The 18,345-nt window shown below is 34.0% G+C and overlaps 2 protein-coding genes across 2 annotated transcripts in view; one reads left to right on the top strand and one right to left on the bottom strand.

The window, feature by feature from the left end:
* The window catches only part of LOC137244042 (uncharacterized), a 460,752-nt gene that overhangs the window by 228,749 nt on the left and 213,658 nt on the right, over positions 1 to 18,345 (bottom strand). The gene's annotated exons all lie outside the window — the stretch shown is intronic.
* Positions 17,300 to 18,345, top strand: part of LOC137246480 (uncharacterized) — a 28,163-nt gene continuing 27,117 nt past the window's right edge. Inside the window, exon 1 of the mRNA XM_067777573.1 lies at positions 17,300 to 17,487. Within this exon, the coding sequence (XP_067633674.1) occupies positions 17,349 to 17,487 (139 nt within the window). The 5' untranslated portion in view covers positions 17,300 to 17,348. The remainder of the gene's footprint in view (positions 17,488 to 18,345) is intronic.

The following is an 18,345-nucleotide window of genomic DNA, read 5'->3' as shown; positions in this document are numbered from 1 at the left end:
TAGTTCGAATTTGAATGAAATAAGTGAATTAGTTAAATTAGCCGATAATATTTGGGAAGTTTATAATAAAAATGAAATAGCCTCAGTTAGTAATTTTCCAAATTCTAAAAGCGAAAATGCAATTATTTCAAATTTGGTTCAAACAACTAACATGATGTGCAAAAATTTTGAAAAATTGTCATTAGAGATCAGTGAAATTAAAAATCAGATGAGTCAAAATTATTCAAGGTCCCGATCTTTTAGTAGGAATCGTTTTAGAAGTCCTTCTAGATATCGATCAAAGTCTCGTGACAACCCAAATTGGCTCTGTAGGTATCATTATAAGTTTGGTAATCAGGCTTTGAAGTGCGAACAACCATGCGCTTTTAAAAATAATAGTTCGTCAAACTAAAGTTATCCGTTGTTACGGCGACAAACAACGGACATTTAGACACCTTTACACGTCGCTTATTTATTTTTGATAAAACAAACAAACTTAATTTTTTAATAGATAGTGGAGCAGAAATTTCAGTGCTTCCGGTTTCAAAATCTTCAAGTTCGAAAAAGTCATCAGATATTATTTTAACTGCAACGATTTCGACATACGGTAAACAACTTTTAAATATTAATTTAGGACTGCGTCGCGAATTTCCGTTCACGTTTTTAATAGCGGATATAGCTAAACCAATTATCGGTGCTGATTTTTTGTGTAAATATGGTCTCTTAGTTGATGTTAAACGCAAATGCTTAGTAGATCCGATAACAAGTCTTTCAGTTAACACAATTTCATGTGTTTGTAATGTTTCGCTACCAAAAGTTTTCGCTGTTGATAACAAATTTACAAAGTTACTAAAAGAATTTCCTTCTTTATTTTCTGAACCAGATTATTCACAACCAGTTAGACATACAACAGTTCACAGATTAGTCACTGAAGGAAATTTGCCATTTTCTAAACCAAGACGTTTAGACCCCATTAAATTCAAAGTAGCTAAAACTGAATTCGATTTTTTAGTAAAGACAGGGATATGTAGACCTTCTAATTCAGCAGTAGCATCTCCTTTACATCTTGTACCCAAGAAGGAGTTAAATGGCTGGCGTCCTTGTGGAGATTTTAGAAGATTAAATGTCGTAACAGTTCCTGATCATTATCCTTTGCCCCATGTTCATGACTTCAACATGAATCTAAGAAATAAGAAAATATTTTCAAAATTAGATTTGGCAAGAGCTTATCACCAAATTCCAATGGCAGAAGAGGATATCTATAAAACTGCAATCACTACGCCTTTTGGCATGTTTGAATTTGTACGAATGCCTTTCGGGCTTAGGAACTCCGCGCAAACTTTTCAACGATTTATTAATGAAGTAGTTAATGATTTAGACTTTGTTTTTACATATATTGATGATCTCTTAGTGGCAAGCGAAAATGAGGAACAACATTTCAAAGATCTTCGCGTACTATTTCAGCGCCTAACGGAGTACGGTTTAAATATAAAACCAAGTAAATGTACTTTTGGCGTAACAAATGTTGACTTTTTAGGACATAATATTTCTGAAACGGGAATTAGACCCTCAGAAGAAAAAGTTTTAGCCATTCGAAATTTTGATCGTCCAAAATCTATTAAGCAGGCACAAAAATTTATTGGTATGGTTAATTATTACCATCGATATATACCAAAATTAGCTGAGTTTACGACAGTTATGTATGATTTAATTAATAGAACAAATAAGAAGCGAGACAAGATTTTAATTTGGGACGATACATCTAATAAAGCTTTCGAATACATTAAAGAAAAGTTGGCATCTGCGATATTGTTAAATCATTTTAACAAAGATGCAAAACTTTCTTTAAATGTAGATGCATCCAATACGGCAATAGGTGGTGTCATACATCAAACGTTTAATAATAAGTCAGAACCACTTGCATTCTTTTCAAAGAAATTGTCTCCATCCTAAATTATATATAGTGCATTTGATAGGGAACTATTAGCTATTTATTTGAACATTAAACATTTTCGTTACCTTCTAGAAGGACGTGAATTTACAGTTTTCACAGATCACAAGCCTCTTGTATTTGCTTTAAATTCAAAAACAGAACGCAGTCCAAGACAGACTAGACATATGGAATTCATTGCTCAGTTTACGAATGACATTAGGTATATTAAAGGACAAGAAAATGTTGTAGCTGATACATTATCTCGAGCGTTTGAAGTAGAAGCGATTAATAATTCGGACATTAATTTAAAAATTTTACAAAGTGAACAACAACAAGACAGTGAATTAAGCAAACTTACCTCAGAGCAAACATTTTTAAATTTGAAACTAATAAAAATTCCTGTTCTTAACTTTAATATATGGTGCGAAGTGTCAGGAGAAAATCCTAGGCCTTTCATTCCAAACAATTTAAGAAAAATAATATTTGATATGTTACATGGGATTTCACATCCTGGTAGTAGAGCTACACGTCGTTTGATAGTTAAGAAATATTTTTGGCCTAAAATGAATAAAGATATTAATACTTGGTCTAAAGAATGTATAAGTTGTCAAAAATCGAAAGTACATCGTCATACAAAATCTCCAGTTATGAAAATTCCAATTCCAAAATCTAGATTTGAACACATTCACTTAGATATTGTTGGACCCTTACCTGTTTCAAAAGGATATCGTTACATATTAACTATAATTGATAGATTTACACGTTGGCCAGAGGCATTCGCACTAAGAGATATTTCTGCAGTTACGGTTGTAAATAAATTTTTTAAAGAATATATTTCACGTTTTGGAGTTCCATTACAAATAACCACAGATCAGGGATCTCAATTTACTTCAAACTTGTTTTCAGAATTAACGAAACTTCTTGGAAGTCATCAAATAACAACTTCTCCTTATCATCCCCAAGCTAATGGAATCATAGAACGTTTTCATAGACAGCTTAAATCTTCAATAATGGCTAGGAATGGATCCAGAGATTGGTATGAAGAGTTACCAATAGTACTTATGGGTTTGCGATCGATTTTTAAAGAAGATATTTCAGCAACACCGGCTGAAATGGTTTATGGACAAAATTTAAGATTACCTGGTGAATTATTTGTCTCAACTACAGAGAATATAACTTCAACGGATGTTTTAAGTAGTTTGCGTGAACATTTTAAAAATTTTAAATCAAATTTGGAACATCATCAAAATTCTAGTGGTATTTTTGTTCCAAAAGATTTAAAAGATTGTCATTTTGTTTTTGTACGTGTAATAAACAAACATTCCTTGCAACATCCGTATGAAGGTCCTTATAGAGTTATTGAAAAAGATATTAAAAACTTTAAAATTGAAATAAACAATGAAATTAAATCTATTCCTATTGATCGTTTAAAACCAGCAATGATTGATAAAATACAGATACCTAACACAAAAACAAAAAAGAAAGTTACTTTTAATTTATTTAACATTAAATCTCCGGAAGGGGGAGTATTGTAGGGTTATATTTATATTCAACTTTAAATGTACCTACTTTAAATAAATTGAATTTTTTTTGTTCTTGTTAATTTTTATTTTTCAATTGTAAAATATTGTCTTTCAAAAATTTTCATTCGGTTGAAATATTTAAAAACGTTTTGTAACATACTTTTAGGAGCGGTTAAATAAAAATATTGTCACGGATATTAGCATCACTAAATTATCCCATCACTAAGGCGATGCTAAGGCCATGCCAAGCAGTATTTACGTTAATAATTAAATCAAGTATACACATATATAAGGCAGCCCAGAGAGATGTCACACACAGGTGCATTTACTTATATGCCTATGTGCGCAAACTACAAACATTCACATCAATAATTCAATCTTTATGTATCTACATAAACGAATAAATAATTGCGTCTACACATATGTACGTATACGAGCAGCGGAGCGGCAATGCACAAACACGTGCATATATCTTATCTGAGTTGTCACAAGAGAGAGCAATAATTTGTGCACGTAGTTGTGGCTGGCGATTTTGTAGCCGAAACAACTAATAAGTTCTGGAAATCGAAGAGCCTAGAAGTATGCAGCGTAAACTATAAAAGCGTGGCAAGCGAGTAATGCGGCAGTTACCCACCGACGTGTGCCGTACGTACGGACGTTTGTCGTACGAAGCACGTTTGACCGAATTCTCAAGCCCGTAGGAATCAATGTGTGCGTCTTTGTACATGTACATAACATATTTGTGTGTGTATTGTTTACAACAAAGCACTGTTGCCATTGGCCAGTTTGCATGCATGCTTATGGAAGCATCAACTTTTTCCAATTTAATTTTTGATATTGTAAAAGGCCGGAATAAATATTAAATAAGTATAAATAGATTACATATTTATAATCTGCACTTTTACATAATTATTTCGAATTATTTTCACAATTTTTCAAACTTTAATTAGGTGTTTTTGCATAAAAGTGCAAACGATCAAAAATTAGCGCACAAAAGTTTACTAGGCAACTCTGTCTAGTGAGAGAGCGATCAGCTGACACGTTCTTACGGAAAAAATCAAAATTGTTTTGATTTCTACGTTCCGGGCTACGTACGTACGGGCGTTGCACGTCGGTGAGTTTTCGTTTACATTGCACACTCATAAGATAGGTCGTGTCAGCTGACACGTTTTTGGTACGTACGTTCGTGAGTAACTGCCGCATTATGCGGAACGTAGAAATCAAAACAATTTTGATTTTTTCCGTAAGAACGTGTCAGCTGATCGCTCTCTCACTAGACAGAGCTGCCTAGTAAACTTTTGTGCGCTAATTTTTGACCGTTTGCAGTTTTATGCAAAAACACCTAATTAAGTTTGAAAAATTGTGAAAATAATTCGAAATAATTATGTAAAAGTGCAGATTTATATTTATTTAATATTTATATTTATTTAATATTAATTCCAGCCTTTTGCAACATCAAAAATTAAATTGGAAAAAGTTGATGTTTCCATAAGCATGCATGCAAAATGGTCAATGGCAACAGTGCTTATCAGTAAACAATACACACACAAATATGTTATGTACATGTACACAGACGCACACATTGATTCCTACGGGGTTGAGAGTTCGGTCAAACGAGCTTCGTGCGACAAACGTCCTTACGTACGGCACACGTCGGTGGGTAACTGCCGCATAAGAAGTAATTCAGTTTGATTTGAGTTGTCAAGCAGTTTGATTAAGACGATATCTAGCGAGCAATAGCAGTGTTATTTTGAATAGTAGAGTTTCATTTGAGCTGTCAATCAGTTTGGTTATTAAGTAAGCTATTCGTTGCAAAGTACAAGTGTTATTGTGAAGTACTTGAATAAAGGCAATTTTGCATTATTACATATTGGAGTTATTTATTCAACAGTTTAGCGATACGAACTTAGCAGATGATTGCAAATAAGAGGATTTGCAGCAAATTCGTTACAATATTTTATAAAAATAAATAGTGCTTATTATTAAATAGTGATTTATATATTAAATACCACACTCACGATTAGGTTATGTTGAGCTGGCCGGTCCGTGAGGATCTCACATAGACTGAATGACCCTATCAAAAGCCAAGACCTATGTTATAAACTAACTCCGTCCTCTTGGCAAATAAAAGAGTGTTTACTTACGGAAGGATCACGAATCTTCAAAAATGTCTTCAAAGAGATTTCAGTTTCAATTGAATTATCGGCAATGATTTCAAACAAAGTATCTATGAAAGATTCAATAAGGTAGCAACAGGGTAGTGTTCTATTCCCATTATTGTTTAAGTTTCACATTTCGACATTTGCTTTTCCAGAGGATTAAGGTATCATAATATACTGGCACTGCGATGGGTTCTGTCAGTTTCCGGGACGTGGCCACTAAATGGCATGTCTCGGCCAGTAAAGCGCAAATAAATTTATATCGCCCTGATAAAGTTTCAATTCATCGTCATCACTTTAGTTATCAACATATTCTTTATTATAATTATCATGCTCACTATCATTATCATGATCATTATTCACCTTTACGTAATTTGTTAGTTTATCTGCTTTTCCTTGCTTTTCTTATCCTTTCTATATAATTTGTTACTACTTACTTCCTATCGGTACAATGGAAGCACGCCTGAGGAAATAACGCTCGCGGGCTCTACTTCCTTTTTTTTAAGAAACAGACCCCGCGATCGTTATTTCCCCGAGCGTTATCCCACTGCACTCTTTCTATCTCTTTTAATTAAAATTTTTTCGTTTAGTCGTTTGATTTTCTGGTATCTTTGTCCGGCTCCTCAATCTTTACCCTTCTTTTTCACGCCCTTTTCCTACTCCTTATTCATTTGTTTGATGAGCTGATATAGATTATATTAATTTTTTGAGACCAAGTTGCCTTATACCAGTTCATCTTTGTTTTCGTACTTAACTTACTTAATTACTAGATTCCCATATAATGTTATCCCTTCAGATGCCTCTTCTCTAGAGATGCTGATGCTTTATCCTACACTAAAGGCCGTGGCACAATGAAATTTTTCATATACATAGACGCGTTTAACACAAGCTTATTGCATTCTAGTAACATCGCCACAATCAACCAAATGTTGTGTTTATAAATATGAAGGAACTTCAGACTTGGCATACAAAATTTCGCGAAGCACCGTTATAAACATTCTCCCTATACAACAAAAATACTTGCTAACATATTTTGTGTCGTATTCATTTGTTATATTGCAGTCTTTAATTGCGAAAAATGTCAGAAAAGTTACCAACGAGTGGGGAAAAAAAATTTACTTGCAAAATATGCCAGCACCCTTAGCCAAAGCAGATTCTTCTTCTTATGCTTTGCTTGCAACAAAAGTTTGCATGTTGGCTACTTTTTCATGTCAGATGGCACCAATGTCGATCAATCTACCGTTCCTCATAAAAATACGTGCAATCTACCCATAATGCATAAGATTGAGTTAAACGCATATATGTATATGAAAAACTGCGTATGTGACGATGCTTTAAGAGATGGTTATGGGATGTCATCTCTTGATGGAAACATGAAATGAAATAGAAACCTCAAACGTTAACGACAGATTAATTTAGCTTACAGCGATGGGACCACATGTGAACATCTTTAGTGCATTTACTTATAGGAGGTTAATACATAGGGAAACGTGGTCTGAGTATTTATCTGGAATAATTACACTCTTTCCGAACGTGTTACAGCTGTGAACGTCACGAGGATGCAATGCATTGTAACTGTCATGCAACTCAGTAGTTCGTGAATAAGGAATGAACCATGCCCTTTTATATGAGTGAACTGATGTCATGAAGGTGTTCGATTTTGACTTCTCTCCTCTTGTTGGGCAAGGGCGGCCAGAGTTGTTAGGGAATTAATTCCGTTGGGAATAATTATTACTTGGCTTTCAGCGCTAGAGAATTGCAATATTTTTGAATATTCCTGAATAATGAAATAAAATGATTTAGTCATTATTCCCTTTTCGGAATCATTATTTTATTAAATGTTCAATGATGGATTGAAATTTAATTCGAACAATTTCTTACTAACGTTTTTTCTGTTGTGAAAAATTATGAATACCGTAACGGGTGGTACGGCGGCGAGGAGTTGGTAAGGCGCATGCATGAACTTCTATGCAAAATATGGTAGGACAATTGGAACTTAAGTGTTCTTTGCCCACTCCACAAGACGAGAAACCCTGTGAACTGCACCAACGGCTGCGGAATAAGCCTTCATAACCTAGGGAATTTGGATTTTATTAGTATGGCTTCAGACCTGGCAAATCTACCATCGACCAGATTTTCACTATGAGCCAAATCTTGAAAAAAACTCGAGAAAAAAGAGTTGAAACACATCACATTTTCATTGATTTTAAAGCCACCTTCGACAGCACCACGAAAGGAGCTGCCTATATTCAGCTATGTCTGAATTTGGCTCCCCGCAAAATTTATACATCGGTGCAGAATGACGGTGAGCAACACCATCAGATCAGTCAGAATTGGGAATGACCCCTCTGAGCCTTTCGAAACTAAACGAGGTTTCAGACAAGGTGACTCTCTATCGTGTGATTTCTTTAAGTTGATGCTGGAAAAAATTATATAAGCTGCAAAACTTTACCGCTCTGGAACAATATTCTATAAAAGCGTGCAATCACTGGCGAATACTGACAACATTGACACCATCGACCTGAACACCCGCGCCGCAAATTCTGCTTACTCCAAACTGGAAAACCAAGAGGTAATGATGGGTTTGATGACGAATGAGGACAAAACGGAGTACTTGCTGTCATCCAGTAAAGGGTCAGCGCATAATATCGAAATAGTAAAAGACTTCATTTATTTGTTAACCAGGCTCTGAAATCCAGCGAAGAATCACTCTTGCGAATAAAAGCTACTTTGGATTAGGTAGACATTCAAAGGAAAGTCCTCTCTTGGCAAACGAAAACCATGCTCTACAAGTCGCTTATCGTACCCTTCCTGCTATATGGTGCGGAAGCATGAACCATGACAACATCAGATGAAGCGTCTCTGGGAGTGTTCGAGAGAAAGATTTACGGACCTCTACGCGTTGGTGACGGTGAGTACCGAAGAAGATTTAAAGATGACCTGCACGAGCTTTACGCATACATCAACATAGACGCAGCGGCGCCATGTTATGCGAATGTAAGATCGCGATCCGACTAAGAAAGTACTTTAATTTCCCTTGGGGTTACCAATGGGCGTCTCACAGTGGCGCCTTTTGAGTTTTTTCTTTGCAAAAATCATAACTTTTGAACCAATGAAGATATTTTAAAAATTTAAAATGAAAGCCAATTATTTGAAGTTTTATTGTGTGAAAGCTCAGAATTTCACAGATACAGGGTGCTTAAAAAAAAAAAAAATGCAAAAACAAAATGTTTTTAGTAAAAAAATAAAATGAGATTTGTCTTATAATGACGTATTTAAGCATTAAATAAGATAAACTAATGATTTTGGTAAGATAGCGTGGCACTGCCCACTTATGATAAAAAGTTGTATCTAAGTAGTCACATAATCAACTACCAAAATCGATAGACGTATTGTTTCTTTTAAATGGCAATATTCTTATAAAACTCAAATGTACGTTGTTGGTGCCACAATAACAAGGTGCTTTAAAATTCGTCGTAAAATTTTACATGTTTTTTTTAAATTAACTAGCCAAATATGTATTTTATTAATTACTAAAAGTTATTGAAAGTGGTGCAAAAAAATTTTATTTGAGCTAAAGATTAAACAGCCAACGAATTTTGGAAAAGGGGAGTGGCACTGCCCAGTTATGCTAAAAAGTTTGATCTTAGTAACCGCTTTACCAATTTGTACCAAACTCGATAGACGTATTGATTTCTATAAAAATTTAATGCTCGTTTGAAGGCGAAATGCTTAAACTTTAAAATAAATTTGATAAACTTTAGATAAATGCAATAACGAAAAGTTTATATTTATAAATTACTAAATTAATTAATTCTTTTATTTGAAATAAAAAATTAACTTGTACATAGATATCTTATTTTTCAATAAAGTAACAAAATTGATTAGTAAATCTCTTTTTCATTGTTGTGATGAGTGAGGAACTTATTTTATCTTAACATAGTCATCGTCACTGGAACATATATCTAACAAAGCAACCATTTCTGAGCTATACGCATCTGTAAGATCTTTTTATATTCTTACATACCTCATAGATGATATGACTGGATCAGAAGAGATAGCTAACATGTTGAAAAAGTCTTCGTTTTGTCTAACTCCTGATACTTTGCAGGTGCATACATCTATATCTATTGTAGTCCTTGTTCTTAGATTCTTGAGCTTCTTCAGACAATTCTCCTAATGGTAAGCACTGGTACTCTATTAAATCTTTTCCATGTGCTAAAATTTTATGTACCGTTGGTGTAAGTTTCTTCTCAGGATACTTTTTTATGCAGAAACTCTGTAGTTTTAGATGCATATTCTCCAAATTTGGGTCCATTAACTGGTTCATGGCAGTTTAAAATATTTAAAATTACTCCCAATCTTTTCACAATATCTCTATCAATTCCTGTTATGCGAGCAGTCACTTCATCGTTTTCAAAAAATCTTCTTGAGGAGTTACTTCATTTGTATTTCGGTATCCATACTTTGGACAGTCACCTCTAAAGCCAATCTCTTTATAGAATGCATCCTGAATTATTTTTTTTCTCCTGTTTTGTTTCTCCTTACATGTTGTATTGTCGTCGAAAACTTCTCCTTGTTGTGGTAGTGTATAAGTCAGCTTCAAAACAAATTCCATACATCTTATCCTAGCATGCAAAGGGGATATTCAATACTCATAAGTTAGTTCGTCAGTTATTGAATCATCAAGATTTTCAAAGTCGTTTTGGCTCTTCTTACAAATTGGACATTTGATTGTACATGTCGTATTTAAGTTCAAAACTTTTCCATCGACCATTGTTAGAAGAAAGTCATGCTTTATTGTAATGGCATTCCCCTCTTCAATTTCAATTATTGCTGGTTCTAATTTGGCAATTTGATTTTTTATATCACTCACTGTAGCTTTTATGAGTTCCGAAGACTCCTTCTCGTATTTAAATAATATCGGACGGCACAATATAGTTGATGACGGACGTGGATTTTCCCAATATTCTGAAGCTTCATCTTTCAGTCGTAATGGAACAATAGAAGCCATAAACATATTACTATCTGTAATTGTTTCATCGTCTACATTTATTCTTTGTTTATATGCGCTTTGTCCTGATGATCCATCACAGCCCCACTTAGTTATCAATGCTAGCTCCTTTGGCAGTGATTTCAACTTTTCTTCAGTAAAACTCTGAAGGTGTCATGTAGACGTTTTGTAGCTCAATTTCAGCTGATACTTCGGTTATTTTGGGACTTAAAGGAACTGCTTCTTTCTTGGCTTGAGTAATTTTTTTGTATCCAGGTAAAATATCGGTACTACGTTGCAATAATGACTTACGCAATATAATCAGACCAATTCTAAATATTCTCGCGGATTTTTTTATTCCCGCGGAAAAATTCCTCCAATTCTGTTTTTCTAGGGAGAACAATAATTGGGGAATAGGAATTTCGAAGTCAGCTGTTTTGTAAATTGAAATTTCGTTGCACATTTCTTATTTTGTTTAAAAAATTGAAAAGTTTAATTATTGTTGCAAATTTGTTGGAAATTAAGAAATAAAATATAAACAATGCACAGTATTTATTGCATTTCATGTGGTATTCACTGAAATGAGTAATGAACTGGTGCCACAGCAACATCAACAGCGGAACATAAGAAGAAGACGGCCGCATAACACAAATCTGTCGGAGTTGCCTGCTTTCATTCAGCAAAGCAATTTTCTGGCGGCCAAGTTGAGTTGAATTCGTCCTTCGTCATATGCCAAAATTTTTTTAAGCCTTATTAAAAAATCCTTGCGCAATTTCTGGATGGCTGCATCAAATATGCGAAGAGCTCTTCCGTTGCTTATGATATACTTTTCGACTTAAAATAAAGAATATTGTGGTTGTAGTTGTTGTTGTATTAACAGTGAGAATATTGTGGTAGAATGTACATACATATTTTAGCACAAATTTGTACAACAAAGTGTTCTTTCTTAAAAGAACCAATTTCCTTTAACTATTTTGGTGCACTCCCTTTAATTTATCTAGTGAAAAAACTCCTATGAAATGGCAGAGAAATCTCCCTCTCCCTCATATTCATAATACCTACTTTTCTCCTAGAACCGGTTTTCGCTTTTTCGAACATTGTTCAGAATAGGAGGAAAGGGAGAAGTGAAAAAACTCACAAGGAATTTTTATTTAGAATACGAGGAATGGGAGTAGGGAAAAAACTCGCACGGAATTTTGGTTTAGAATTGGGCTGAATATATTTTTTCTTCTTTAAACCGAGATCTATAAACAGCGCCAAAGCTTCTTCGGGAGTGTATTTCCTAGGTAGCGCATTTGATCCTCATTAGTCGCACTGGACTTGCTACCGCAACTGCTTCTGTTATATGAGATTTCACGTTTTCTTCATCTTTTTTATATTTAATAGCCAGTGCTTCCGAAAGATGAGTCGTGGCCATAGCTTTTGTGGTATCAGACAGCTTCTTTTCCTTTTGTAGGTAGAAAACTCTTCTATGGGTTTTGTTGGTCTCCCTCTAGTTGGATTGGTTGACGTGCTATGCGTTTCTTCGTCCAAAAAAGTTTTGTCAGCTAGCCACTTTTCATGCTTACTTAGAAATTTTGAATTGTTACGATAGACGTCCTTCCATTTCTATCATAATGTATTGTAAACCAATTTTTTCTTGCGGGCTTCCTTTTCTTTAATGCTTGTTTCACTCGCTAATTCTCTCATAATAGCCTCAACGAAGTCCCGTCTTGACTTTGTAGATTTAAACACCGCAAATAGTTTCGAGTTTTTTAGATACATATTAGAATTGGCTTCGAGTGTATCTGACTAAATATTAAACTGTGAACTATATTTAAAGATACTATTCACTTAATTTAAGTAAACAGAATACTTAGTTCCTTAATCTCCAAAAGACGAATGATAATGTGCATTGTATGATGGATAGCTTTATATACCTACTCAAATTATTACAATGAATGTCAGGTATACAATTCGTAACTAAAAAAATGTATGTTGTTAACAAGTTCCAACAATAAAAATGACCTTACTGCCGTGCTGAATTATATATACCTGCTCAGGCGCGTATTTATGCTCAAGGTTGTTTAACTTTATTTGATGTAAAAGGCGAAGTGGCAGCTGGACGCAGGTAGACTTTATGAATTTAGATAACTGAATATTTCACAAATAACTACTGTTAATTTGACGGAGCAAATATTTTAACATTGTTTTTTTGTTTCCATCAAAATTTTAAAAAGGGCCTAAAAATAGGCATTTCGAAAAACAGGTATATCCGCCAACTTTTAACAAAAAAAAAACAATTTTTTTTTTTGTTTCAATCCTAAATTAAATTATCTTTAATTCCTATACAAGAAAACGACAACCGGTCGCCTTATTTACTCACAAAACCATTTTAAATACAACGAAAAAGAAGACAAATTTCAAAATTTTCCCAATGTTGAAAATTGGTCAACTTTGAGCGGCTCTACCTGGTAATTATAATTTTCTGTGAAAAACCATTTGTATATTCTTGATCCCCGGAAAATTCTCTATTAGAAATATGTATTAGATTTAGCGAACGCTTTCATGATTTTTTTGATTTTTGCCATGCTTTAACGGCAGAGGCGCCACTGTGCGGCTGTTAACCCAACGGCGAATTGGCTTGCGTGACTTGTTGGACGGTGCCAATTAAGTAAGGAAGTAAGTAAATAGGAGGTCGTCACCGTAATAGTAAAAGCAGATTTTTAAATACATTTATACGATCTCCGCATTCATTTATTTAATACTCATTTGCAAACAGTGTTGCCATTTTAGCTTTTTTCATCCGTTTACCTTAAAAAATTGGGATTTAGCTTTCAGCTTTTTTCAGAAATTTTTTAGCTTTTTTTTTAGCCCTTTTTAGTTTTTTTCAAAATTTTGGAAAATCTATATAACCACTTTGGAGTAGATTCAATTTAAAGAAAATTTAATGAATTTGGACTAAATTTTGAGGGGCTAAGGTACAGGTAATGCTAGCATTATGGTATGTACGTGGGTAGAAATCGAGGCTTAGTAACCTTATTAAAGTAACATCAATATAATATCGCTTTCGTTCCGTGTGTTTGCCACTCGATTCGATTGGTTGTTTCATCTGCTTCGAAACTGCTTGCGAGAGAAATTGGGTTTTTGATTTTAGAAACATTTAAGGAGCGCTCCATTGAGTTATCGAGCTCTGGCTCACATTCAAATCTCATTGGAACGATCTGGATCAACTTTATGAGAGCTGGCCGCACTAATATAAAACATCTGGTTTGTTGATGGTGCTGGTCGCACATTCTCTTTTCCCTAACAGTGAAATTTATTTTATTCTCATTCAAATAGTTTCACTCTTTGTTTAACTATTTATTTTCCTTACATTTTCTTTAAGTTGTTTACTCTTTCCGTGTTTTTGCTTTTAAATATGGCAAATCTTTTATGTATATACCTATGTACACATATGTATTACAGCGCTACCATCTCAAAAGTAGTTAGCTGTCAAAAAATTTACTACAGAAAACAAAACGAACAGAACTGCTATACGGATCAGAAATTGAACCAGATAAATATCAGGATCACAAGGTTCTTGCATTCACATATTAAGTTTCTATCCGTATCTGGTTCACGCGTCATTGGAACGTTACTTTAATAAGTTTTCTAAGTCTGCATGTAAACAAAAGAGCTATGCAATGATATCTTTATCTTAAACGACGAACTCAACCCCTTGCAAATTTCACACAAGTGGCATGACTCCTGATTTTTCTGTACTTATATTTAAAAGGCATACGATTAATTTGAAAGATACCGTTATGTGTAAGGCTAATAGCTGTTATAAAATAAGAAGATAGAATTATTATAAGCCATAAGGTATAATATAACAAATTTATTATAAGGCTTATGTAGCAAAGTAAATAAGACTTACTTACATACATTACGCTTTATTAAAAGATGCTACTTTTAGTATTAGGACCTTTTATATAAGGCTTATAGGCCACCCAAAATCAGGCTTATGTAAGTGTTATAATAAGATAATACAAGAAAATAAAAATAGATTACATGAATAAGTATAACCTAATTATAAGTTGCACATATAAAATTGCTCGGGCGTATTATAAGAAACCATCAGACTTAAAATTCATGTATTCATATTCATAATAACTTATTTTAAAATTTTTATTTAACAGGGGGTCACTCGTCAGCAGTGGCTCGACCAGCCCAGAAAGTGCCAAAAATTCATTTACAAGTTGTAATTTCCCAATAATCCTTTGGAGTCGGTGTAAAGCACATACCAAAAACTTGAAAAAGAGGTTCTCACTCATACATTGTAAAATCTGAAACTTACAACTTTCGTGGTTTTATCGGTGCTCTTATTTTGCAAATAAAAAAACCACTTTCCTCAAAAACATTACGAAAACTTATAGACTATAGTGGGGTTTGATTAATGATGCATCTTTTTTTGTTAAACCACAGATATCTTCTGTAAGTTTGTTTATTTATTTTTTATGAAATTGGAGTAAAAATTAATTAAACTTTTTTATTCTGTTATGTCTTTTATGAAAGAAAATAACAAAACACATGGAAAGTTGTCTTAAACTTTTAACTTTTTTTCTTAGCCTTAAAATATTTTATTTAGCTTTTTATATAATGGTTTATTTAAAAATTGGGCAAAAATTCCAGTTTCTATATGTGCTGATTTGGAGCTTAACGGCCGATGAACTTAAGGCAATAACATTTTTCCTCTCCTAAAAAAATGTGTTCCTTCCTGTTCCCTCCTACGCGTTTCGATGCTGTCGTATCTTCTTCAGGGAGTCTGATTTTTATTTAAAAAAGAAAGTAAATCGTTAACAGTTATACACATTACAATCAACGGTTATTTTATATCACACGCACATTCAACTATTTAGTAATAACTAAAAAACCCATATTTTGTATGTCTAAACTCACTGTACTTAACTTATTTAATGTTGGTGGCTTTGCTGCCACCTCCGTACTGTATCACAGCTGTATATACGTTGTTAATTTTATCTATGTCCTCCTTAAAATTCATCACTCTGTGTAGTTGTTGCTGTATGCGAAGACTTTCCATTGTCATTCGTGCATTTCTCTTGTTCTCTATGTCCAATATTTTCGCATTTTATTTTTGTCTATCGAGCCTTTTTTCTGAAAAAGTTGTGGCAACACTGTTTGCAAAGCATAATGCGGCAGTTACTCACGAACGTACGTACCAAAAACGTGTCAGCTGACACGACCTATCTTATGAGTGTGCAATGTAAACGAAAACACACCGACGTGCAACGCCCGTACGTACGTAGCCCGGAACGTAGAAATCAAAACAATTTTGATTTTTTCCGTAAGAAGGTGTTAGCTGATCGCTCTCTCACTAGACAGAGTTGCATAGTAAACTTTTGTGCGCTAATTTTTGACCGTTTGCCTTAGTTTGAAAAATTGTGAAAATAATTCGAAATAATTAGGTAAAAGTGCAGATTATAAATATGTAATCTATTTATATTTATTTAATATTAATTCCAGCCTTTTACAACATCAAAAATTAAATTGGAAAATGTTGATGTTTCCATAAGCATGCATGCAAACTGGTCAATGGCAACCATTGTAAACTTTACCAAGTAGCGCAACTAACAGTTGATCGCTCAAAATTTGCACACACATACAAACATCACTAATGGCCATATTACGGAAATCTTAGGGAAATTGAAGTTAAATTTTTCAACAGACATAAAATGTTATAGTTTTGGAATATATAGCATCTAGGACACCTTAATTGCAGTAATTGAAAGAAAATGTTTGCTTATACTCAAGTATTTAACTATTTTTTCTAAATTTATCTTTAATATTGATGCAATGATTGATCCAATGCAACTCTGCTCTTCCTACTGTTCTTCATTCCACTACATTCGAGTGTCTCTTTCACTGAATTCGAGTGCCTTCCACTCTATTCGCAACATAACCTTAATTTAAGTTGCCAAACTATATAGTAAACAATGATGGCGACAGCGCTTATCTGTAAACAATACACACACATGTACATGTACACAGACGCACACATTGATTCCTACGGGCTTGAGGGTTCGGTCAAACGTGTTTCGTACGACAAACGTCCGTACGTACGGCACACGTTGGTGGGTAACTGCCGCTTAAATATGTAGATCTCAAGAGCGAGAGAAAACCGTACGCACGCGTTTTATTATTATATTTTTACTTTAATAAGGTGACGTCACGCTCAGAGAGCGAATCTGGGAATGAAATGGTAATGGACCTGCGCAAAGCTTTATGGATATATTATTCTAATTATGGTCTTGATAGATAGCACGTAATTGCCATAGTTCAACCAAAAATGTATATCTTTCTACTCACATTATGTACTCATTCATACTAGTTATTGGTTCAAAAAAAATGGCATACAATACCAGTTATTTGAAGAGTGTGATATTTCCACGCTGCTGATGGGATATTCATGTTATTGAAGTTTTTTTTTTTCAAAATATATTTTGTAAGCGTGCACGGTCTTGGACTAGCAACTGTACATAAGTCTCACCTCCTTTTAAAAACCAAACAAGCGCACATTTCCACTTATTTTCACCACCCGTAAACATACTTACATACATACATGCATTCATACATAATTACCTACATACATACAAACAAGCATGAAACGGCAATGTATGTGCATATGTGTGTGTTTGTAGTTGCTTTCGTTTGCGGCGGAAATTGATGGCCCAACGTCAACTAAAATAAACGCAGTGCCCGCAGTAGTGAATAGCACCACGATGAATATGACACAGTTTGTTGCGGAAGTACGCAAAAGAGAAGGTTTGTGGAATAGAAAAAAAATTCCACTTAATGGAGACCAAAGAATAGTTTGTGAAAAACTATGGGTAGAGGTCGGAAAAGCTTGTAAGATTCCAAGTGAGTTTTTGATATTTTTGTTAAAATTAGTAAATAATATTAAATATTTTTCAAATGTGTATACTAATTTAAGTACATATGTACATAGTGCATAATGTGTTCATTTGTGGCAAAACCAATGGGAAAAAGGTGGAAAAAAATTTTTTCATTTGCTTGAATACTGTATAGCAGGCATGCTTAACCAACGAAACGATATCATTTCGTTACGATAATCAACGTTAATAAACGAAACGAAGTCATTTCGCTTCGTTTATTAACGTTAAGATCGTCAAATTAACGAAATGATTTCGTTTCGTTTTCTGCCATATCAAAACGAAATCAAATCGTTTATGTTGATTATTAATTTCAAACTATGCTGGCAAAGCTGATTGATGGCGGAGTCATTAAAGGTGAAAGCATTATCCAAGCTGATTGCAACTTTTCTCATGAATTTTGACAGTACGAACATTTCTCAGAGTATTTTTGACATTACCACCAACGAATTACACAAACAAATTACATAGAGTTTGTGTGTGTATGTGCGCTCGTTGTTGCCACCTTACGGCTTCACTATGGCTATAGCATTGCCAGCACAATTCAAACATAAAGTATCACGTTTTTGTTAACGTTTTTAACGTTAACGAAAGCTTTTCGTTTCGGTTAAAAACGAGATACAATTTATCTTGATAATTTCTTTATCGATAATATTTCGAAGTGTTTCAACGGAAACGGTGGAAATTTTTTGATAAACGATTAGCTTAACGTTAAGGTGCATCCCTGCTGTATAGCTTGTGAATAAGTTTCTGCATAGAAATTCATATTTACGTTTCGTTTTACGATTAGCATTTCGCTGAAACCAATACAAGTGATAAGAAGATG

Source organism: Eurosta solidaginis, chromosome 3 (genome assembly GCF_040869045.1).
Source record: "Eurosta solidaginis isolate ZX-2024a chromosome 3, ASM4086904v1, whole genome shotgun sequence".
Lineage (NCBI taxonomy): Eukaryota > Metazoa > Arthropoda > Insecta > Diptera > Tephritidae > Eurosta > Eurosta solidaginis.
The sequence above is the reverse complement of the archived record's forward strand: the minus strand, read 5'-3'. Positions and strand labels throughout refer to the sequence as shown.